Below are 23,826 nucleotides of genomic sequence, written 5' to 3'. Positions count from 1 at the left end.
ACTCCTTGGAACCTTATATCAAAACATAGGGCAGAACACATGAACCTGTCACCAGAAATAAGACAAGAGTCTGTGTAAGTCTATTCATTTCTAGTCCCAACCTCCCTCACCCTATTAACACTATGTTCAAGGCTCATTAGCGACTCCAGACAGCTGCTTCAGGCAACATAGATAAGAGATGAATGTTTGCTTGTCTTGCTTAAAGTAAAGGTTTCCCTTGTTCAAGAGCCAGTCAGAATCTGAGTCGAGGAGGGTGGTCCTCATCTCCGTTTCCAAGCCAAAGAGCCAGCGCTGTCCGAAGACTTCTCCATGGTCATGTGGCCAGCATGACTAAACGCCGAGGTGCATGGAACACCTTTCCACCGGAGCAATACCTATTTATCTACTTGCAATTTCCTGCTTTTGAACCTTCCTGTCTGTTGCTCAGCGTCTTAACCTGTGAGCCACCACAGCCCCTTTACTTGCTTACACAGGCCTAACTTACACTTTAGCCAGAGAAGAGAAACAGAACAGAAGTTTCTAATATCCAAACTCATAGAGGCACCGGTGTAATATTATAAATAAAATCAAATTAATATGTCAGTTAAAACATTGTTCTACTGGCTGTGCCGCAGCTGTATGGCACTATACTTCACTGGGGTCCCTGCCCTCCTCAGACTCCATCCCCAACTCTCCAGGAGTTTCCCAACCTGGATCTGACAACCATACCCTCCCATCCTCCACCGGTGACCAGGAGCGACCTGGCAACCATACCAAAGATGGAGATCATTAGATACATTTAGGGTTGCCAATCAGGGCTGTCAAAATGCAGAGGGGAGAGAGAAATGGCCACTGAGTGCTCTATTATATCCTATGGAGACCAGTCCCCATAGGGTATAAGGGAGAATTGATCCATGGGTATTGGGTGCGGGGGGGGGGGCTGTTTTTTGAGGTAGAGGCACCAAACTTTCAGCATAGCTGGTGGTGCCTCTCCTGAAAAATAACCCCAAGTTTCAGAAAGATTGGACCAGGGGTCCAGTTCTACGAGCCCCAAAAGAAGGTGCCCCCATCCTCCATGATTTCCAATGGAGAGAAAGCATTTTCAAGGAATGCGGTCCCTTTAAATGTGATGGCCAGAACTCCCTTCTGGCTTGTCAGCCTCACCTGGCAACCCTAGTGACATCACAAAAGTGATGTCCCATTGTTGCTCCACCCCCAAAGTCCCCAGATATTTCCTGAGTCGGACCTGGCAACCCTAGATACATTGAATAAAGCTTTGTTGGTCTTCAAGGTGCCACTGGACTCAGACTTGGTTCTGCTGCTTCAGACCAACACGGCGACCCACCTGGATCCATCTTGGGGAGACATAGAGGCACCAGAGCATTACGGTAAGAGCAGGAGAAGGGATCAGCCCCCATGTCAAGATGCAGACGGCTCCAGAGCCACAGTTAGGCCAGGCCTGCTTAAGACCTTCTCCCCGCTCTGTGGGAATATTGGTCTCATTAGCCCAGTTCACATGTTACAGTTGATGCAAGTACACCTGTTTGTAAGAAAGAGCCAATGCGCATTCATCGCTTTACAAATGAAACCAGGGATCGGTCTCCGGATAAATGTGGGGTTTCAGTTGCACATTCAGTCATCATTTATGGGTTGCTTGTAACATGAGAATTGATCAAGGCACGTTCATAGAAAAGCATACGCTGCACACAAGTGTAGATGTGTTTAATGTGGCCTGTGAACAAGACCAATCAGGAATGAGGGGGGGGGGGAATCACTCTGTCTTCTTGGGCAAAGACTTGCCTTCCCGGCTGATCTTCTCTGCGGTGTGGTTCCCTTCTGGTTGCTGGGTCTCTCCTTGTGTATTTATATGCTTATGCCTCACCTTTCCCTCCTTGCCTCAAAGCATCTTACAGAATTAGTGCTGTGCACTGCACAAAACCCCGTCCTAAAACTACAACATAAAAGGGCAAAGGTGTCTGCAGAGATAACCTTGGGGGGGGGGCTATTAGTCACAATTGCAGGTCACCTGACTTGCTGGTGGTCTTTACGCTACTGGCCTAACCCCGCCCCAGTATGACAACCCCCAGTGGGGGAGGAGCCTGTGGGTGATTGATGGTTCTGTCTGGGATTCTGCATTTCAGAACTAACCTGCAAGAGCCAGCGTGACATGATGCTTAGAGTCTAGGATCTGGGAGACCCATGTCGGGGCCTCCCCTTCTGCCAAGGAAGCTTGGCTAGGGTTGCCAGATCAGTTCAGAAATACCTGAAGATTTGAGGGTGGAGCCTGGGAGAGAGGGGTTTGGGGAAGGGAGGGAACCCGGTAGGGGATAATGCCATGCAGTCCTGTCAAAAGTCCTTATCCAAACCCAGGCTAAGAACGTTTGTTAAGGAAGGGCTGACTTTCATTCATGTATGAAGTCTGTGGTGCATCAGATCTTTGTAAATTGAGTTTTCATATGCGATATGAGCCAGTTTGGTATAGTGGCTAAGTGCGTGGACTCTAATCTGGGGGAACCGGGTTTGATTCCCCACTCCTCCACATGCAGCTGCTGGGTGACCTTGGGCAAGCCGTAGTTCTGATAAGAGCTGTTCTCTCAAGGGCAGTTCTCAAAAGAGCTCTCTCAGCCCCACCTACCTCACAGGGGGTCTGTTGTGGGGAGGGGACTCCGAGTGAAGGGTGGGGTATAAATGCAATCTCTTCTTCTTCTTCTTCTTCTTCTTCTTCTTCTTCTTCTTCTATGTCTTGTGACTTTATTTTGAAGATTATGACGATAATTATACTTATACAATATATCATAAATTCTTTAATATTCTATTCAAATCAGTCACTTTTCTAGTATTGTATTTTTGTATGTGGTGTTCTCCTTGTTTTTCACCTTCTGAAGCAGCCCTTTTCTCCAGGAGAAGTGGAAAAAATGTTTTAAATACATAAATTTCTGATAGCCTGGAGATCAGTTGTAATTCCGGGAGATCTCCCGCCCCCGGCTGGAGGTTGGGAACTCTCTCTCCAGTCAACAGAGACAGGAGAAAATGGCTGCTTTGGCGGTTGGACGCGAGGCATTCTACCCTGCCGAGGCCCCTCCCCACACCACCCCTCCCTCGGTGGCCCTCCCAAATCTCCAAGGGGTTCCCAATCCCGAGTTGGTAGTCCCATCTGGTGTGTAGTTGAGACGAGTCAAGTTTATTCAGTACGTCACAAGCACAAATTGGTTGGAGCCATATTTTAACTGCATCAGTAATACAATTGTAACAATTTTAAAAGTTTGCTTAACATTTCTAAAACCGATAGAAGAAGAAGGAGAAGAAGAAGAGGAGGAGGAGGAGATTGGATTTATACCCAACCTTCACTCGAATCTCAGAGGGGCTTACAAACTCTTCCCTTCCCCTCCCCACAGCAGACACCCTGTGAGGTAGGTGGGGCTGAGAGAGCTCTTTTGAGAACTGCCCTTGAGAGAACAGCTCTTGTCAGAACTACGGCTTGCCCAAGGTCATCCACCAGCTGCAAGTGGAGGAGTAGGGAATCAAACCCGGTTCTCCCAGATTAGAACCCATGCACTTAACCACTATGCCCTATTAGATCTCAAACTGGTTTATATATGGATTACATATAGAGTATATAGAAGCAGTTCTTAAAATTATAAATTTCTAAAACTCTCATGATATGAAATAAAACAAGGTTTATAGACAGGATTTGTCCTCTAAGTCACCCATAACCTCTTGTACTCTGCTATACTTGCTCTCTGCAAATTCTTTGGGCTGTAGATAAAAATGTAGCACAATTCAATATGACCTGCGGGTCAGGGTCAAACAGAGGTTTCTGGCTTATCTCCTTATCTGGCTTATCTGGTGTGTAGCTAATGAACCCTTTCCCCCAGCAAACCCCATTCTGTCCATTATTTCCAAATCCCAAAGAACGTCAGGGATTCGTTAAAGACCTTTGGCGAAAGGATACTCTTCAGTCTGATTTTGGAGGACAGTGTTGTTGCGCAGCAGCTACCTTTGCCTTTGAAGCGTGAGAGGCGATGGCAGGTCCTTCCGGTTTCCCTGTGGCTCCTGACGAACTTAAGAGGTGAGGTGTTTTAATGATCACCCTGCCGCGGTGGATCACGCACATGGCCAGCGGCATCCCTCCCTCCCTCCCTCTCAGTGGTGAGAAGAATGACTCGTGCCACTGTCACTGGTTAGGAATTCTTCCTTGGAAGGGAAAAGCATTTCTCCATCTTGACACTGGAATAACACACAATCTTGTCATCAAGTGAAATGGACGGTTGCTTTTTTAGAACCTCCCCCCCCCCCTCCATCAGTTTTGCTCCCAAATCGTAAACCACTCTGAGACTTCTTCAGGTAGTGAAGGGCAGGGTATAAATCCAGTCTCCTCCTCCTTCCTCCTTCCTCCTCCTCCTCTTTAAGATCAGCTGCCATGGAGACAATGGCTGCTTTGGAGGGTGGGCTGTATCCGAGTGCCGTTCCCTTCCCAAAACCCCTCCCTCCCCAGGTGCCAACCCCAAATATCCAAGAATTTTCCAAACTGTAGTTGGTGACCTTAGTGTATAGTGTCATAAAGTCAGTTAAAGCCAAAGCAGAAGAAGAGACTGGATTTATACCACGCCCTTCACTATCCGAAGGAGTCTCAGAGTGGCTTACAATCTCCTTCCCTTCCTCTCCCCACAACAGACACCCTGTGAGGTAGGTGGGGCTGAGAGAGCTCTTTCGAGGACTGCTCTTGAGAGAAGAAGAAGAGATTGGATTTATACCCCGCCCTTCACTACCCGAAGGAGTCTCAGAGCGGCTTACAAACTCCTTTCCCTTCCCCTCCCCACAACAGATACCCCATGAGGTAGGTGGGGCTGAGAGAGCTCTTTCGAGGACTGCTCTTGAGAGAAGAAGAAGAGATTGGATTTATACCCCGCCCTTCACTACCCGAAGGAGTCTCAGAGCGGCTTACAAACTCCTTTCCCTTCCCCTCCCCACAACAGATACCCCATGAGGTAGGTGGGGCTGAGAGAGCTCTTTCGAGGACTGCTCTTGAGAGAAGAAGAAGAGATTGGATTTATACCCCGCCCTTCACTACCCGAAGGAGTCTCAGAGCGGCTTACAAACTCCTTTCCCTTCCCCTCCCCACAACAGATACCCCATGAGGTAGGTGGGGCTGAGAGAGCTCTTTTGAGGACTGCTCTTGAGAGAACAGCTCTGAGAGAACTTGTGACTGACCCAAGGTCTCCCCAGCAGCTGCCCTACCTTGTTTCAAGAACAGTTTTTCCCCAATCTACTTTCATTCTGTTGACAGTTCCCCATCTTTCTTGGCCGAAAATAGATATCCCTGAAATGGCAAAAAGTTATGAACGTCCATATTGATCCATGCAAAATACAAAACAAAGAACGTGGCAAGCCAAAGCAGAGTGCCAGAAGAAATGTGGAACAAAATCTGAGTCCAATAGCGCCTGAAAGACCAGTGAAATTTTCCATTGTAGAAGTTAAAGCTCCCTTCATCAGATAGGATAGACGGAAGAAATGTGTGATCAGGCAAAAGCTTTAGGTGTGTGGAACATGGCTGACATCTAGTGTCTGCCTTTACTCTGTGCAGCTGCAGAAATCACCTGGGACTCCATTTAAGGCCGTGGAACTGGGGCTGAGGAAGGGTTTGAAGCTGAAAGAAGAAGAGTTGGTTTTTATACCCCCTGCTTTTCTGTACCCGAAAGGAGTCTCAGAGCGGCTTTCAATCATCTTCCCTTCCTCTCCCCACAACAGGCACCTTGTGAGGCAGGTGGGGCTGAGAGAGTTCTGAGGGAACCGGGACTGGCCCAAGGCCACCCAGCAGGCTTCATGTGGAGGAGGAGAGGGGGAATCAAACCTGGTTCTCCAGATTAAAGTCTACCACTCTGAACCACTACACCAAACAGAAAGTTCCGCTTCTGCTTCTAGGTATTTGGCACTATCAGTCAGGAGGCCCCAAAACCTCCACTTCTTCTCAACATTTACAGGTGCATAAGTATGCTGCAGTGGCTCAGTAGTTAAGATGCTGAACTGCAGGCTGGAAGGTCGGTAGTTCAGCAGTTCAAGACCTGAGTGCCACATGACAGAGTGAGCTCCCGTCTTTAGTCCCAGCTCCTGCCAACCTAGCAGTTTGAAACAAGAAATTGCAAGTAGATAAATAGGTGCCGCTTCAGTGGGAAGGTAACAGTGTTCTGTGTGCCTTGGCATTTAGTAATGCCGGCCACATGACCACGGAAGTGTCTTTGGACAGCGCTGGCTCTTCGGCTTGGAAACGGAGATGAGCACCGCCCCCTAGAGTCGGATTCGACTGGCTTTCAAGCAAGGGAAACCTTTACCTTTACTGAAATATATGGTAACACAAGACAAACTTCCTTCTAAACAGATATACAATAAATGGCTATACCTCTGACCCACAACAACTGACATAAGTAAGGTTAAATCAACCACAACACTAGTTAATTAAACCTGTTATTCAATAGTCTTAGCAAACAATACATAGACATATTAAGTATAGTACAGTATGCTCTCAGGTATTATCACATAATAAGCTCTTTTTCTAAATTACTTTGTTTTACTAAACATTGAACTCTTGTTGTATAATGTTATGGTTTATCTATGCTGTAAAGCGGATTATATTCTCAATAAAGCTTAATTTATTTATTTTTAAAAAGGAAGTGTCTTCAGACAGCGCTGGCTCTTCGGCTTGGAAATGGAGATGAGCACCGCCCCCTAGAGTCAGATTCGACTGGCTTTCGAGCAAGGGAAACCTTGACCTTTAAGTATGGTCTTTCCAAGAAGTGCTCTGCTTAACGAGAGTGGATCAGTGTTTGACTGGTTCAAACAGTATTTTCAGCCTTGTGAGTATGCAGATGGAGAAACATGGTTCTAGAGAAGACAAAGGAAAGTATTTGTTTCACAGAACCTGTGGTTCTGTACAACTAATAATGTACAAGAGCAAATAGACAAGAACAACCAGTCTGGCTATATGTCAATGAATGCATTGCTATCATCTGTCTTTGGTAAACATTTGCATGGTGGTCGAAAGGGCTGTCCAGTTGCAGTTGATAAGGGTTTTCAAGGCAAGAGATGTTCAGAGGTGGTTTGCCATTGCCTGTCTCTGTGTAGCAACCCTGGACTTCTTTGAGGGTCTCCCATCCAAGTTCTAAAAGTCCACTGCTCTTAACCGCTCCACCAAGCAGAAAAGAACGGCTTCGACTTCTAGGTATTAGGCACCATCATGTGTGTCAAGAGGCCCCAAAACCTCTATTTCTTCTCAGCATTTACAGGTGCACAGGGGTCATTTTGTAGAAAAAGAGGTGCAGGAGCTCATTGGCATAACTTATTTGCATATGCCACACCCCCTGACATCACCAGAAGTGTGTCAGAAGGCAACCCCCACCGCTCAGGCTCCACTAGACTGTTTTGGATTGCTAGCTATTGGAGGGGGGGGAGGGAGAACGTGCAGATCTGCCCTCACAGAGGAGGGAGAGCTTGTACCTGAAGGTGGGCCGGGGGGGGGGTCTCTGCAACTTACCTGGCTGCTTCTTGTGGCCCGACTGAGGGCTGCTGGGAGCAGGGGGTGGGGCTTGTTGCATATGCCTGCTCCCTGGGCTCCTTACTGCCACTCCTGTGCGCTCCTGCAGGAAATGACCCCTGCAGGTGCATAAATATGGTTTTTCCAAGAAGTGCTCTGCTGAAGGAGCGTGGATCAGGGTCTGATTGGTTCAAGCTGTATTTTCAGTCTTGTGAGTATGCAGATGGAGAAACATGGTTCTAGAGAAGCCAAAGGATTCTTTGGCTGGTGGAATATGCTCCCACTTGAGGGCCCTGTGAGACTTATTGCCGTTTCTCAGGGCCTGCAAAATGGAGCTGTTCCGCCAGGCTGAGGAGGCGGACGCCCAGTCACTTGGCCTCCCCAGCTGAGAACTTGCCCTATGAAATCTGCCCGTGTGAAAGACCTACCACTACACCTTCGGTCAGTGGGTTTCCTGTTTCTGTTGCTTGTTTTTTAACGTTGCGAGATGCATGAATTGCTGCTGACTAGACCAATATTTTCTCATTTCAACTGGTATTGCTTATATAACTTGTTTTAATTGTTGCACGTGTTCCGTTGTCGTTACTCAGGGTGAGCTGGCTTGCGGGAGGGGCGGGATATAAGTCGAACAAATAAATAAAAACACCCAGCTATCCCGGGCTATCCAGGTCGGAGCATCTGCTTGTACGTACAAGTGGCAGCTAACGTATGGTGACTCCTTGTGCGGTTTTCAAGGCAAGGGACATTCAGAGGTGGCTTGCCATTTCCTGCCTCTGCAGAGCAACCCCAGACTTCCTTGGAGCCAGCTTGGTGTCGTGGTTAAGTGCGCGGACTCTAATCTGGGAGAACCGGGTTTGATTCCCCACTCCTCCACTTGCACCTGCTGGATGACCTTGGGCAAGCCGTAGTTCTGGCACAGCTGTCCTTGAAAAAGAGCAGTCTCTGTCAGAGCTCTCTCAGCCCCACCTACCTCACAGGGTGTCTGTTGTGGGGAAGGGATGGAAAGGAGTTTGTAAGCCGCTCAGAGACTCCTCTGGGTAGTGAAGGGCGGGGTACAAATCCAATCTCTTCTTCTTCTTCTGTTGCTGCTGCTGCTGTCCCATCCAAGTACTAACCTGGGCTGACCCCACTTAGCTTCTGAGATCAGATGAGGCCCTTAATTCAAGAATAAATTGATAAATGAGGCATGGAGTGACAGATACAGATTTTAATATATGTTATTTGTTAAATAAAATTGCTGTGATCCACCAAGTGGGCTCACGTGCAGTAAAGGCACTGATGTCCATCTAGGCCCCATTGAACCTGCTGGGTGCGTCTCATGACACAGTAGGGGGAACGCACATCACCCTCCGGGACTATGAGTCACGTGCAGAATGTGTGATTGGAGCTGGGTGAAGGCCAAATGCTACGAGTCACCTGATCCCGGAGTTTGTCTTCAGAAGAAAGCCTGCGCCCTTCACGGGGACTTCCTAGAAAGCGTGCATACTTTTGCAATCTAAATATCTGCCAGTATTTTTTTTTAAATCTTTCTTGAGGCATGGTTAAAAAAAGAACACCACTAAATCAATTAATCATACACCACAAAGAGGAACTGTTCAGCGTATCACTCACAGCCCAGGACGTGATTCACTCAGATATTCTTTTTCCTGTGCTTTTCTTGAATAGGCTTCCTCAAATGAGGATTGGCTGGTAAACCAGGATCTTGTCTTAACCTCTGTCTTATTATTATTATTATTATTATTGTTGTTGTTGTTGTTGTTATTGCTGCTGCTGCTACAATTTAATTTTCTTTTTTTCCTTTTTTTTAAAAACAATTTTATTTGGATATAACATCAATTCAACCAATATAACATTTTAGCATCATCTTATATCCTTTTCTCCCCATATCTCCCCCCTTCTGGCTTCCCGCTCCCACCTCCCTTCCAAATCTTCTATTTTCTTCTCCTCCCCACATCAATAATTAAACTTATAAGGTAACATTTCTTTAAACTATTATTCTTACACATTTGAACTAACTCTAAATATCCTTCCATCTCTAATAGTTATCAAAACAAAATAGATTATTCTTCACATCCCAATATTTCTCTAGATATTCTTTAAGATCTATCCAGTCTGCAAAAAATTCTTCCACTTCCTGATTCTTGAGTTTTCTTGTCATTTTGTCCATTTCAACCATAAAAAGCAACTTTTTTATTCTACAATTTAATTTTCTGAATTGCCCCATCCCTGAGTACACAGGGCTATGGGCGATTTACAATAAATCAATATACAAAGCACAGTTTAAAATCAACTAGCAGTTCATCCCAAAATTTCACAGTCTTCCGATGGCATTTGTAATTTGATCTGAACCCTGTGTTCTTCTGTCTCAGGGACAGGTTGAGGAGGAGGTCGAAGCGGGCAGGATGGAAAAGGAAAAAAGAAGAGAAGAGGAGGGTGCCAGCTATGATGGGGAACCATCGCTGCCCTCACCCGGAAGCCTGGTGGAACATCTCTGCCTTACAGCCCTTGCAGAATGACATGAAGTCCCACAAAGCCCTGATGGAAGTTGGCAGAGAGTTCTGCCAGGTCTGTGGACGGCCAGATATCTTTGGGGCTGGGGATCACCAGCAGATTACTCTCAACAGAGCATAGCCCTCTCCTAGGGTCATACCAGAGGAGACGGTCCCAAAGATACACTGGTCCCAGATAGAGATGTGAAGGCCCAGAAAAAAAAAATGGAAAAATTCGGGGGGGGGGGGAAACGTGCCCCCCCCCCGTTTTTTTCCTGAAGCCTTTCCCCCCCAAAAAAAATTGGAAAAATTGAAAAAAGAAAAGCAAAGCAAATGGATTATGGATCATTTTATTTTAACATGATGAATAAAATATTTTAGGACAAGGTGTTCAAACATTTTCCGAATCGTTTCTAAAAAAATATGTATGGTATCAGATTGATCTAATTTCTGTGCACTGAGGACAAGCAAGTCCTAGGTTACAAACTGAACTTTCCAGTGCAAGAACAAAATGCATTTCTTCCTTTAGAAGGTGCTATTGTCACAAAGGGAAAAAAGTTTCAGTTTTGTTTTTGCATGTGGGTGGGTATTCTGTTTGTAATAATAGTTTGGATACACTATATTTTTAATATGCTAGTTGTAATAATTTCATGCCAAAGTAAAAATGTCCACAGTCATATTTTATGTTCCTAAAGTAACAAAATGACTTTCAATTTGGAAAAGAAAAAAAAAGTGCTAATGTGGCATTTTCCCCAATTTTTCTGAAAATTTCTGTTTCCCCCCCCAAAAAACCCGGGGGGAAACGGGTTTTTTCCAAGCTTCAAAATTTCAAAATACATATGTTGAAGCTATTTTTATACAGCTATTTCTATTCAATAAAAAATTATTATAAGGCAATGTACCGTGGTAGTCTCTCTTGAAAATCTGTATAAAAACATATTCAACATATGTATAATTGCATTGCATTGCATTGCATAACCTCTTATGTCATTTTGTAAGGTGCTTCAGTATGTTAGGATGAAGTTGTGAACGAAACGAAAATCAACTCTGGGGAGTTTCGTCAACCCACTTTTTTCCTGTACTTTTGAACACACGTTTTTTCTGTATTTTTGGTGTGCATATGTAACAGAATATGTAACAGTGTGGATGTGTTATTAGTTATAATAAAATAACATTGTTAAATACAGTGGAGAAATTGTATTTCATTTCATCCTAAGCACTGAGTGTCAGCCTGTTTTCCGGTTTACTAGTTGTCTTGGGCTGTTACCATTTATATAACTGTGTTCTCAGCTCTCCAGCACTCAGCCAGGGTTGCTACGTACCCACTTGGGGGTGGGAGAAATCCCCCCCAGTGGGCCTTTGTGATGGATGGCTTCTAGTTCCACCCTCCAGGCACCCCAGCCAATCCCTGCCAACAGGCGGAGTAGGCAGATACTAAGCGGCATCAGCCAATCAGAAGCAGGGAGGAGGGTTGAGGGAAAGTCTGTCATCCCCTCAGTAACGGCTTGGGGAAGCAACGGAGAAACAGGGGAAAGCTACCCGGAGAATACTTGGGTGGTGAGCAATGCTCCCTCTAAGCTGTGGAGTCTTGTGAGCAAAAATTCTGGCATCAAAGTTGTGAGCTGTCACATAAATTAGTTTGCTCTGGAGCCATCCTTCCTGGGCTAAGACAAAAATCTGTGAGCTGGAGGCTAAAAGACTGTGAACTTAGCTTAGAGGGAACAATGGTAGTGAGGGTTTGCCCAGTAAAGGAAAAGAACTACACCATCTGTCATATTATTTCATTGCTTGCATACTGCCATTTGCAAATGGTTGTGTTAGAGATCTTCTTTCTGTCTATTAAATTAGAAAGGAGAACAACTCGACTGGATTCACCACTAGCCAGGAATAAACTCCAAACTCTCTGCCTGGGTATAGAAGTTGCAATCCTTGGTGACGTCTGACTCAAGAACCTGGCTGATCTGGGGGGAGACTTGCTTCCGGAGCTTTGGTCTCAGGCTGCTGCTGTTCCTCTGGGACCGGTTCTAGATCTGGTGTTCTCTCTACACTTCTGGCCACGGTGAACCTGCTCATGCCTAGGGCCTCTTCATAAATGGGGGGCGTCTCACTTCCGGCAGAGGGATGCATTTCTGGTGCGGCACTGTGGGAATGAGCCATGGCGAGAATCCGTCGAGCCGCTGGCCCAAACATTGAATGCAGGGCTGCAAGGGGGAAAAAACAAATGCTGAGGTGCTACTTGCAGAGAAGAAGAAGAAGATGATGATATTGGATTTATACCCCGATTAAGCAAAAAGTGGTCTTTAGAAATAACAGAAGTTGTTCTGCAAGGCTTACAGAAAACCCTAAGTATTCCAAATATGAGCAAAAGACATATATGCTTGGCAGATGTACTTTTATAGAAATAAAGGAAGAGTAACCTCTAAAGACATCTGCACGTGTCTAAAAGTTGTTGGTTACATTGTATAAAAGGTTAATGCTGGTGTCATATTAACAGAGCCCTTGAGGTTTTCCTGCCAATAAAGTTGTGTCTGCTTCTGGAGTCTCACTGGAAGTGCTCATCATTGGGCTTTGGCATGCCAGGCCCATTTGGCTAACAGTACTCTTTCCACTCAGTGTACGGTCAGCTCAAAGGGTGTCCATTGCCCTGAGGCTCCTGAGATGCTCCCTAACCCTTTGGGGCTCGCATTTCACTCACAGGTGATGGTGCTTTGGAGAGTGCTGCTGTCGTGTTCAAAGGTGATGACCGTCACCTCGTAAGGGTGGGCTCTGTTCTCCTCCCCAGCAGGTTGGCAGTTCAGACAGCAACACTTCATGCAGACAGAGACCAGGACACAGAGAAGGAGCAGCCCACCAATGGCCACCGCAAGCCTGGGAGGGAAGAAGAAGGGCCAGAGCCATCACTGTCTTTCATGTAGGGGAAGGGTCCTAGGAAAGGGTGAGGGTGCACCTGGTCACCTGAGCAATGGTCTCCACTCTATAGTGAGCTGGGTAGAAGGCACCAGGGCTTGTTTATTTAATCTATTGATAATCCTGCCTTTCTCCCCAATGGGGACCCAATGCATCTTAAGTTGATCCCTCTCTGTTTTATCCTCACAACAGCGGTTGAGAGTGTATGTATGTATTTATTTATTGATTTGATTTGATTTGTATACTGCCCTCCCCGTAAATGGGCTTGGCAGTTCACAATAATCTCAGTACAATATCATTAACACAACCATTAACAACAAAACCAAACCATAAAATACTGTGCAAACAAGCTAGTTCTGATATCAATTAAACAATATTGATGTTAAAGTCCAGGCCACCAACGTCAATTCAGCAGTACGGATGTTAAAATCCAGGCCACTAAGGGGGATATGGCCAGGAAGGAAGAGGGATGTCTGCCGCCTCAACCAAAAGCTTGGTGGAAGAGCTCCGTCTTGCAGGCCTTGACTGCCTCAAGGCCACCCAGCAAGCTTCTGTGGCACAGTGGGGATTAGAATAGGGTTGCCAGGTTCTCCCAGCACATGGGGTTTCCCTGGTCTCTAGCGCTCCTCCCCCAGCACCAGCCAGCTGGTGAGAGTTACTGCCCCGTACGTGATGTGCCTATGTCACCCAGAACTGACATAGGCATGTTGGTGACATGGGGGAGACACTCTGGCTTTGGAGCAAAACTCTATGGTAGAATTAGCTTCAAACCATAGAGTTTTGCCCCAAAACCAGAGTGTCGCCCCCAATGTCACCAACATGCCTACATCACTTCTGGGTGACATAGGCATGTCGCGCTTCTTCCCTCCTCTCTCCTAGAGCATCCTGGTAAATCCCCCACTGGCTTCTCATTTGGATTTGGCAACCCTAGATTAGGACCTGGCTTTCCCCAGATCCTAGTCCAACAGTTTAACAACTACACTATGCCCGTCTGGCCATAGAAACCCTGCTGTGACCTGCAGGCCCTATTCTACCATGCCCTCAGAGGTACCTGGGCACCAGTGACTGCCCAAGGTCTCCACCTGGAACATACCACCCACCTGGTTTTCCCAACACCTGGAGGGGCTTTTCTCTCCCTCAGTTCACCACTGCCACCACCCGGCCTTTGTAGGAAGCTTTCTCCAGCCTCCCCTCCTTGTTCTGAGGCCTTGCCTTGGTGTCTTCTGCTATCCAGCATCCGGTTACCACAAGGACAGCTTACCGGCAAGTGTCCACTGGGTTTGATACCAACTGTCAAGAGTTTGACCTCCTTCTTCCCAGAGTCTCCAGAGGAAGAACTAATATCTCACGGTGAGGAGCCAGAGTCCAGAGGAAAAGGCTGTTTTTCTGATTCACTTGTGAGATTTTGCCCTTCACGCTGTACCATCCTTTACCCCACTAGGTTCCACCCCCATCCCACAGACTCTATAATATTCACTGGCATCCAGCAGGTGTCTGTCTCAGCATCTGAGTCTCGGGAAGACCAGGTAGTCCTATATGCACTGTTTGTTCAATAGGTGTCAAATTCAAAGAGGGAGATCGCTCACATAGGGAGTAGAGATAGACACGTACATGTAGTGACTGCCTGATCATATGTTCTGCCATGCACCATTGGGGTGTAGGCAGGGCCTTTTTTCGTAGAAAAAGCCCAGCAGGAACTCATTAGCGTAATAGGCCACACCCAACAGCAGAAACTCATTAGCATAATAGGCCACACCCCTGACAGTACAGCTCATTAGCATATTAGGCCAAACTGCCATGCCTTACCTTGGCTTGCCCGGGCACACTGCAGCTGCGGGGCGCCCGGGCAAGCCGACCCTTGGATAGGCCGGGGAAGGCACAGGGAGGCATTTAAATGCCTCCCCGATCCTTCCAGGGGCCCCCTGGCCCCGCCTGCCTCGGAGTCACCGAGGGGGGTTTGCTCTCCAGGCCTTCCCTCTGTAGCCATGCACACAGCGGTTTTGGCTGTAGTGGGCATGGCCAACTCTGAAGCCAGCCAGAACATTCCTGTGCGTTCCTGCCCCAAAATAGCCCTGGGTGTAGGCATGTAGTTCAGTGTGTGGACTGACCCTTAGAAGGCAACTCTCCTTTCTAGTATTGGGCGTGTATGTCTATATCTAAATGTAACAGAGTCTGCCTGGACAACCAAGCCTTTCAGAGGGGCGCTTTAGCTTCATTCTCCCACATCTTGCCCTTCCCTCTACAGCTGATGTAGAATACATACTTGCACAATTGAGAAAGAACTTAAGTGTCGTTTTCTGCCTTTGCTGTCTCAGCCATGTTTGTAGTAAGTGTCAGGAGTAGGGGCGAGGTGGGGTTTGGAAAATCTGAAGTGATACATGCCAGAGTGACTTGGTAGAGGAGGGAAGAATTGATTGATTGATTGATTGAAAACATTTATTAGCTGCCTTACACCCTTATAGAGGTCAAGGCGGCTTGCAGTGTAGATAAAATATGTAAAATAGAAGACATAAAATATATTAAATAACCAACATTTAAAAATCACAATCTAGGACTGCTAGTAACTTAAAGGCAGTCATAAATAAAACTGTCTTGAACTGCCTCTTAAAAGACAGAAAGGGGGCCAGGTTCACCTCCTTGAGGAGGTTGTTCCATAATCTTCGGGATACCACCAAAAAGGCCCTCTCTTGTGACCACAAACAACTGTTTTTGTGGTTTTCATGGGGAACAGAGGCAGGGGTTTAAAGGGACTTGAAGTCCCTTTAAGCCCCTGCTTTCTGCTCCATGTATGAAATGCTCTGGAAGTTCATGGCAGGTTCTGTTCATGAATCAGGAACAGGGCAAAATTCATGATGAATCTTGCCTTGTGGTTCAATTCATGCCCATCCCTAGTCCTCACTGAGGTCCAGAAGAATGGAGAAGTAATCAGCACAATTCATCCACACATGCATTGTGAAGGAAACGGTTACCCCTCCCCCAGTGTTCCCTCTAAGCTGAGTTAGTGTGAGCTAGCTCACAGTTTTTTTGCCTCTGGCTCACACAATTTTGTCTTAGCTCAGGAAGGATGGCTCCGGAGCAAACTAATTTATGCAGTAGCCATATCACTCACTCACAACTTTAATGCCAGTAGCTCACAAAGTAGATTTTGTGCTCACAAGACTCAACAGCTTAGAGGGAAAATTGCCCTCCCCACATTACACTTACCAGATGTACCAGATGTGGATCAAGTTTGCATCGGGGCAGCTTGAGGAGAAGGAAAGGTTCAAGACAAGGTGAATGTCAACAAAGCAAAGAGCTGGTTTGCACATGAATTTATATCTTTTAAAATTTTTTAGACAATGTATTGTGGAACAGTTCCCCATGGCAGGGAGCGCCATAAATAAAATTGAAAAATTGGAAGTGGGGGGGGGGGAACTGGGCTGGGGGGGGGAATCAAACCTGGTTCTCCCAGATTAGAGTCCGAGCTCCTAACCACCAAACTGAGAAGTCTTTTTCCAGCCTCTGCTTGAAGATCGCTAGTGAAGGGGAGCTCACCACCTCCCTAGGCAGCTTCTCTTACCCTAAGAATGCTTTCCTAATATCCAGCCCATAATTTACACCCACTATTGCGAGTCCTATCCTCTGCTGCCAATGGGAACAGCTTCCTGCCCCCCTCTAAGTGACCTAAACTTGCTTTATACTCAATCAGACCCTTGGTCCATCAAGGTCAATATTGTCCACTTTGATGGGCAGCAGCTCTCCAAGGTCTCAGGCAGAAGTCCTTCACATCATCTACTGCCTGGTCCTTTTAACTGGAGATGCTGGGGATTGAACCTGGGACCCTCTGCATGCCACGCAGAGGCTCTGCCGCTGAGCCATGGCCCCTCTTTACAATTCTCCAGGATCTCAGGCAGAGGTCCTTCACATCACCTACTGCCTGGTCCTTTTAACTGGAGATGTCTGGGATTGAACCTGGGACCTTCTGCGTGCCAAGCAGAGGCTCTGCCGCTGAGCCATGGCCCCTCTTTACAATTCTCCAGGATCTCAGGCAGAGGTCCTTCACATCACCTACTGCCTGGTCCTTTTTAACTGGAAATGTCTGGGATTGAACCTGGGACCTTCTGCATGCCAAGCAGATGCTCCGCCACTGAGCGACAGCCCCTCTTCTGCTCTCACCCCTTCCCTTCATGGTCAGAAATGCAACCCAGGAGGGGCTGGTTCAAACATGAGACTGATCCGTTCCTCACTAGTTGCTCTAGCAAAGAGTGGAGAAAAGAAGCCGGTGATTAGGATGGACCACCACCACGGCTCTACAGCCCAGACTAGTGCTGGGGCCATCACCTGGGGCATTTGCCCCTGGGGTGGATCCTACTCCTGTCTTACCTCTCCACTGAGCAAAGTTTATTTACTAACTAAAATATTCATTCCCTGCCATTCCCTTTGGCTAAAGAGCCTTCCTTCAGTCTAAGGAGGCTTCCTTCAATTTAAGCGGCTCTTCCTTAGGCTGAAGGAAGGCTCCTTGCACGGTGGCTGGCTCCACCCCACTGCCTCAACTAGGCTTCCAAACCTCCAGGTGGCACCTGGAGAGCTCCTGCTCTTACGCCTGATCTCCAGACGATCGAGATCCATTCCACTGGAGAAAAATGGCTGCTTTGGAGGGTGGACTCTATATGGCCTTGTACCCTGCTGAGGCCCCTCCTCTGCCCAAAACCCGCCCTCTCCTGGATCCACCCCCAAAGTCTCCAGGTGTCTCCCAACCCAGACCTGGCAACCCTAGCCCCAACAGTGCTGCCATTTTGACTGGGTATAGCCAGAAACCCAGGAAGGCCGGAGTATTCCTAATTTGCCTGTACTGCCTCTTCCAGGTTTAAGTGGCCCTTTGAAGGGTACTTGCCACAGGACCTCCAAAATCTGGGGACTGGCATTGGGGGAGGGCAGAGAAGGTCCAACCAGTTTGGAGTTGTGGTTAAGTGCGCGGACTCTAATCTGGGAGAACCGGGTTTGATTCCCCACTCCTCCACTTGCACCTGGCTGGATGCCCTTGGGCAAGCCATAGTTCTGATAAGAGCTGTCCTTGGAAAAGAGCAGTTTCTGTCAGAGCTCTCTCAGCCCCACCCGCCTCACAGGGTGTCTGCTGTGGGGAGGGGAAGGGAAAGGAGTTTGTAAGCCGCTCTGAGACACCTTTGGGTAGTGAAGGGCAGGGTATGAATCCAATCTCTTCTTCTTCTTCTTCTTCTTCTTCTTCTTCAATTCCCCCCCTTCCCTTTAAACGCACTAATGCTTCTCACAACCCTAGTTCAGCCTTCACCTCTTACTCCCACGGACACCCTCTTGGGTGAAAAGATTCTAAATTGGATCCAGGAGAGGATTTTATTTGTCAGATCATTGGGAGGAGGAGGGGGAGGAGGAGGAGGAGAAAAAGAGGAGATCGGATCTATATCCCGCCCTTCACTTGGAGTCTCAGAGCAGCTTACAAACTCCTTTCCCTTCCCACAACAGACACCCGTGAGGTGGGTGGGGCTGAGAGAGCTCTTTCCAGAACTGTCCTTGAGAGAACCACTCTGACAGAGCTATGGCTTGCCCAAGGTCATCCAGCAGGTGCAAGCAGAGGAGCGGGGAATCAAACCCGGTTCTCCCAGATTAGAGTCCGTGCACTTAACCACTCTCACCGAACTGGGACAGAAGTGGCAGGACCGAGGGGACCATTCACCAAATCCCATGAATCTCCCCCGTCTCGGATCCTCATCCCTCCAGAAATGGAGGTACTTAGGAATCTTTGATACTTGATTGTGTTCAGATGTCTGATATACTCACTGGCCGGAGTTTGTGCAGCTCCCCTGAAGTTCCACCTGAGGGATCTTAAAAGAGAAAGAGTTAAGATGGTTGGATGCTACACTGTTGTTCTTTAATCTTCTGTCTTCACTCATCCCATCTTCACACACACACCCAACAAACAGGTAGAATTTTAGTCACTGTTTTTCATCCTATCTAGTCAGACCTCAGAATCTCCCTTCACTTTTTTTGCAGTATATGCCTTTCCTGACCTCGTGTGTGTGCGTGTGCAATTGCCACTGAGCGGCAACCAAAGGGGCTTTCTAGGAAAGCAAGAAGCAGAGGTGGTTTGCCATTGCCTTGACTGTGTTATAGAAGCCCAGATCTTTCCTCTTTCTTCTCCATGGCTGAGAGACATTTTCTGTGATACATGAGGGTCAAGCTAACAAAATAAATCATTATAAAAATAACTAATGCATATTAAGGTGTACACATTGGTAAAAGATAAAATAGGTTAAAGGAAATATCAGACTCTTAAAACTTTTTGCATACAGAGATATCAGTGGCACATATATACAACTGATGGATATATCTTATGACCAATAGACCATATGTGTTTCAGCCCCCTAGGTCTATTGGTCATAAGATGTATCCATCAATTGTATATGCGTAACTAATATCTCTGTATGCAAAAAGTTTTAAGAGTCTGATATTTGGACCATTTCTTTTAACCTATTTTATCTTTTATCTTTCCCTTGCTCGAAACCTAGTCGAATCTGACTCTAAGGGGTGTTGCTCATCTCCGTTTCCAAGCCGACTTCTCGGTGGTCATGTGGCCAGCATGACTAAATGTCGAGGTGCACAGAACACTGTTACCTTCCACCTATTTATCTACTTGCAATTCCTTGCTTTCCAACCGCTAGGTTGGCAGGAGCTGGGGCCAGAGACAGGAGCTCACTCCGTCACATGGCACTCGGGTCTTGAACTGCCAAGCGACAGACATTCTGGTATGCAGCTCAGAGTCTAAATCTTTACATCTTAAAAAAAGTTAGTATTTTTATAATAATTTATTTTTGTTAGCTTCACCCTCATATCCATTGTAATTTTCTGAGACATATTTTCTACATTTTAAATCATTTCAAACTCTTAGTCACCTTCTATTTCCTGTCAGCTCCCTGCCTTTCTTTCACTTCCAGCTTTCCCGGAGCGCCCTAGCCAATGCAAAGAGGAATCCAATGTGACTTACCTGTGATAGACATGACAAAGCCGAGATGATCACGACGCGGCCGTTCTTTCCCATGAGTAAACGCTTTGCTTCTTCTCTTGTCCAAGGCTTCATCCTGCTTCCTAACTCATGTCGGTCCCACGCAGGCTAGGATAAGAAAGAGAGAAGTCTTCTCCTCACCATCTCTTTCCTATCATACAACTTTTGTTAATGCCACCAGCTTTCTTTTGGTTTTTTTAAAATGTGAGAATGGCCCATCACTCCCATGTAGACACACAAAACCATCCACAAGCCCCTTTTCAGTGCCTGCGCCTCTGCCTCAGAGAGACAGTGGAGAAACCCATAAGGGCTGAAAGGTGCCCCAAGTCCTACAGCTTCCTGCAAAGTGCCCATGCCTTTTGAATGTGCTGTTATCGCTCTCCCCACCCTCCTAGTGTAAGGTGAAGGTCATATTGTTTGACCTTCCACTTCACCTGTGATGAGAGTTCCCTCATTCCTTCCCTTGCATCTACATATTTATGTCAATCCTTCCGCAAGGGAAATGCTCCTTCTGGGTCAGTAATCCAGCGCCGTAATTCAGACAAGAGCCCCCCAGTATTCCGTTCTTGGAGTCTAACTAACCCAGTTCAGCCTCCTTTTCTCTCAAACTCTCATGGGTCATCTTGAACTGAACCTAAAACCAGCTGTGGCAACTTCCAAAAGTCCCACCCCTTTTCCATCCATGTGGAGGGAACTGCTCCTGCTTTCCTTCTACAATTATTTTCCCGCAAGCACTTAAATTAAACGGCATCTCTTAGTGGCCTGTCGTTTTTCTCTTGTGTAACCGCTTTGCTTGCAATTCCGCTTGTGAGCATTCTGTGTGTGGTCACATATATATGAGTTGAGTGTGTGCGTATTCGTGCGTATCATTTCTCTGGGATGCTGTACCAGAAATGTATCAAAGAGTTTCGCTAATCGGTTTTTGGTCAGCCAGGCGTAGAACTGAACAACCCCTCTCACCTGGGCTATGTAATTTCCATGTCTGCGAATGCTTGGCCGGTGTTGGATCTAAAAGGGTTTGTCACTCACCATTGCGGCCCTGTTGCCCTAGTAATTAAGCTGGTGAATCATTACTCCAGCCTAACTTTTAAAAGCAGGGAGCGGAACAAATGGATTCGTGAACACATGCAAGGGGAGTTCCAACAGGTACCCGCTACTTGTGGCTTGTTCACGCATGAAGATCGCAGATCAAGGTGCACTGGAAAACTCATTCACGTTTAGGCCACCTCTGCACCTTCCAGACTTTATATTTAGATACAGAAACGCAGTGGAGTGTTTTGCAGTTCAAGGTTATGGTGCGGGGCCAGGAGAGAAGCATGTTCACTAAGAGCACGGTCCAAAGTAGGGCTGCATCATGTTTCTGCTCTCATCGGGGCAGCTGGAGGCCCCTTTGGTCAAGCTAGAATGAGTCATAAAAACCGATTTTGAATTACCTCCAAACTGGATGTAACGCCCTTATCCCATCTCCACACTTCTGCTCCGTTCAGGAGATGAGGAACAACCTTGCTGTTAAATGATATCAAGGCTGGATCTATAAGATGACCCCCGTTTGAATAATAAAATAATAGTTTACTATTTGATAATTACTGTCCATGGGGTTTTCAGTAACTATCATGAAATTAAAAGATGCCTGCTCCTTGGGAGGAAAGCGATGGCAAACCTAGACAGCATAATAAAAAGTAGAGACGTCACCCTGCCAACAAAAGTCCGTATGGTCAAAGCAATGGTATTCCCAAAGAGATCAAATCAGTCAGTCCTAAAGGAAATCAACCCCTGGAAGGCCAGATCCTGAAGCTGAAGCTGAAGCTCAAAGACTTTGGCTACCAAATGAGAAGGGAGCCCTCACTGGAGAAGACCCCGATACTGTGAAAGATTGAAGGTCAAAGAAGACGGGGACAGCAAAGGATGAGATAGATGGTTAGACAGTGTTATCGAGGCAACAAACATGAAATTAAGCAAACTCCAGAGGACAACGGAAGACAGGGGGGCCTGGCGTGATGTGGTCCATGGGGTCATGAAGGGTCGGACTCAACTGTGCGACTGAACAACAACAACAACAATTTGGTAATTAAGATGGAATTCAAAATACCTCGCATGTGACTTCAGTGTCATAATTTATAAATGGTTGATTCTTCAGGCTGTTAGCAGTTCATGCCCTGCCTATTCAAGAGTAATTTTTGTTATAGTTTTTATGAAAGATTTCTATCCCACCTTTCCATAAAACGTGTTCAAAGTGGCTAACAATGCCATGAAATAATAACCCAATTTATGTTGTAACTACAAGTATAAAGAGATCAGAGTACTGCAATTCAATGAGCAGAATAAAAAAGGCAATAAACAATAAACACATTATACAGTAAAGTGAATAAAGCAAAACGGCTGGAAGACTTCCTGCTAAATTGGAATATGCCATAACGAATACATTTACAGAAGCTTTACCCAATTACATGGAGCAGCAGGAGTCAATGGATCATATCCCTTGACAACAATTCCCCCAAATTACATTGAACAACAGATCAGGAGGCACTTCATTGCTGGTAACTTTTTGTCAACCACCATTTCATCCGATTCTCCCACTAATAAACAATTGTTGTTGTTCAGTCGCACAGTCGAGTCCGACTCTTCGCGACCCCATGCAGGGCCGGCTCGCTCACTAGGCGAGCCAGCCTCTCGCCTATAGCTCGCCGGGGGCCCAGCCCAAGCCCCCCCCCGCCAAAAGCCCCCCCCCCCCAAGCTCCTGCTGTGTACTGGCCACTGCTGGCTCTTCACTCCCCTGATTCCCAGCCCGGCCTCAGACCGCCCCGCCCCACCCCTGGCAAGGGGGGAGGCGGCTCCCTGCGAAGTCCTTGGTGGGGCGGAGCCTTCTGGCCCACCTCCTCTTCTGGCCGGGCGGGAAAACCCGAAGGCCCCACATCGTACCGCAGCAGCAGCAATGGCATGGCGGAAAGATATTAGAGCGCAGAAAAGAGATTGGTAAATGTGTCCCACCCACCCCCGTAGCCAGCAACAGCTGTTTAAAATCTGGGGCAGTCTCCGGCCACTCTTTCTGCTCTGCTGCAGGTTGGACGGCCATCCACGGAGGAAAGGAGCGCCTGGGCACGCACCCTCCAGAACATCATCTGCCCGCTTTCCCTCTCTCCTCTCTTCCCCTCGCCCAGTCCCTGTGTGCCTCTTACTGCCTGTGGTGCTCTTCTTCCCCTTATCTCTTAAACGCAGCTTCAGACCCACACGGCTGCCTGCCCACTTGGAACTCTCCTCCTCCCGGAGAAGGCGGGAGGCTTTTTTTCATTTCTTTGCAGCGCTGGAAGGGTTAAACCTGCAGAGCCTTTTGCTAGAGAGGCCAAGCGGGGGGGGGGGCGGGAAAGGGGAGAGGGGCTTTTCCGGGGCTGGAGGGGGTGCAGAGAAGCCGCAGCAGGAAGAAGCCGCCCAGCCGGCTCCAGGAAGGGTCCCTTCGAAGTAAGGCGTGGGGGGGGGGAAGCTCGGAGGTCTGGTGAGGGAGGGTGGAAGGCCAGGAAGACTCTCAGCCGGGGTTGCCAACTCCCGACAAATTGCTGGACTTTGGGGGGGGGGAGATTCTGGGAAATGCCCAGTTTGGGGCCGGGGAGGGACCTGAGATGGGAACCGGGGCTGTAGAGTCCTCCCTCCGGTGCAGCCCTTTTTCTGCAGGGGAACCGATCTCTGTCCGCTGGGAGGAGGTTGTAATTCCAGGGAAACTTCAGGCCCCAACTGGAGGTTGGCAACCCTTTTGGCCCCCAGTTTTGTTCCACTGTGTAAGGAAGGGAAAGCAGGGCCAGAGATAGGAGCTCTGAAGAAGGACACGTTCCCATCCCTCGGGCTCAGTCTGTATACTTTGCACCCAGAACCCAAGTGGGGAGCGGAGCCCACCCCAGGCAGGCTGGCTGAGTGCT

General features: G+C 47.4%; 1 protein-coding gene across 1 annotated transcript; it reads right to left on the bottom strand.

The window, feature by feature from the left end:
* Positions 1 to 11,940: 11,940 nt before the first annotated feature.
* TMEM52B (transmembrane protein 52B) lies at positions 11,941 to 23,173 on the bottom strand. Its single transcript, XM_015410340.1, has 6 exons — positions 23,095 to 23,173; positions 19,901 to 20,026; positions 18,697 to 18,740; positions 16,108 to 16,146; positions 12,692 to 12,864; positions 11,941 to 12,197 (listed from the first exon to the last, which is right to left on the bottom strand). The coding sequence occupies exons 2-6, from the start codon at positions 19,991 to 19,993 to the stop codon at positions 11,941 to 11,943; spliced, it is 606 nt and encodes a 201-aa protein (XP_015265826.1). The 5' UTR covers positions 19,994 to 20,026; positions 23,095 to 23,173.
* Positions 23,174 to 23,826: the final 653 nt, after the last annotated feature.

This window comes from Gekko japonicus, unplaced genomic scaffold (assembly GCF_001447785.1).
Source record: "Gekko japonicus isolate JY-2015 unplaced genomic scaffold, Gekko_japonicus_V1.1 scaffold1546, whole genome shotgun sequence".
In the NCBI taxonomy this organism is placed as follows: Eukaryota; Metazoa; Chordata; class Lepidosauria; order Squamata; family Gekkonidae; genus Gekko; species Gekko japonicus.
The sequence above is the reverse complement of the archived record's forward strand: the minus strand, read 5'-3'. Positions and strand labels throughout refer to the sequence as shown.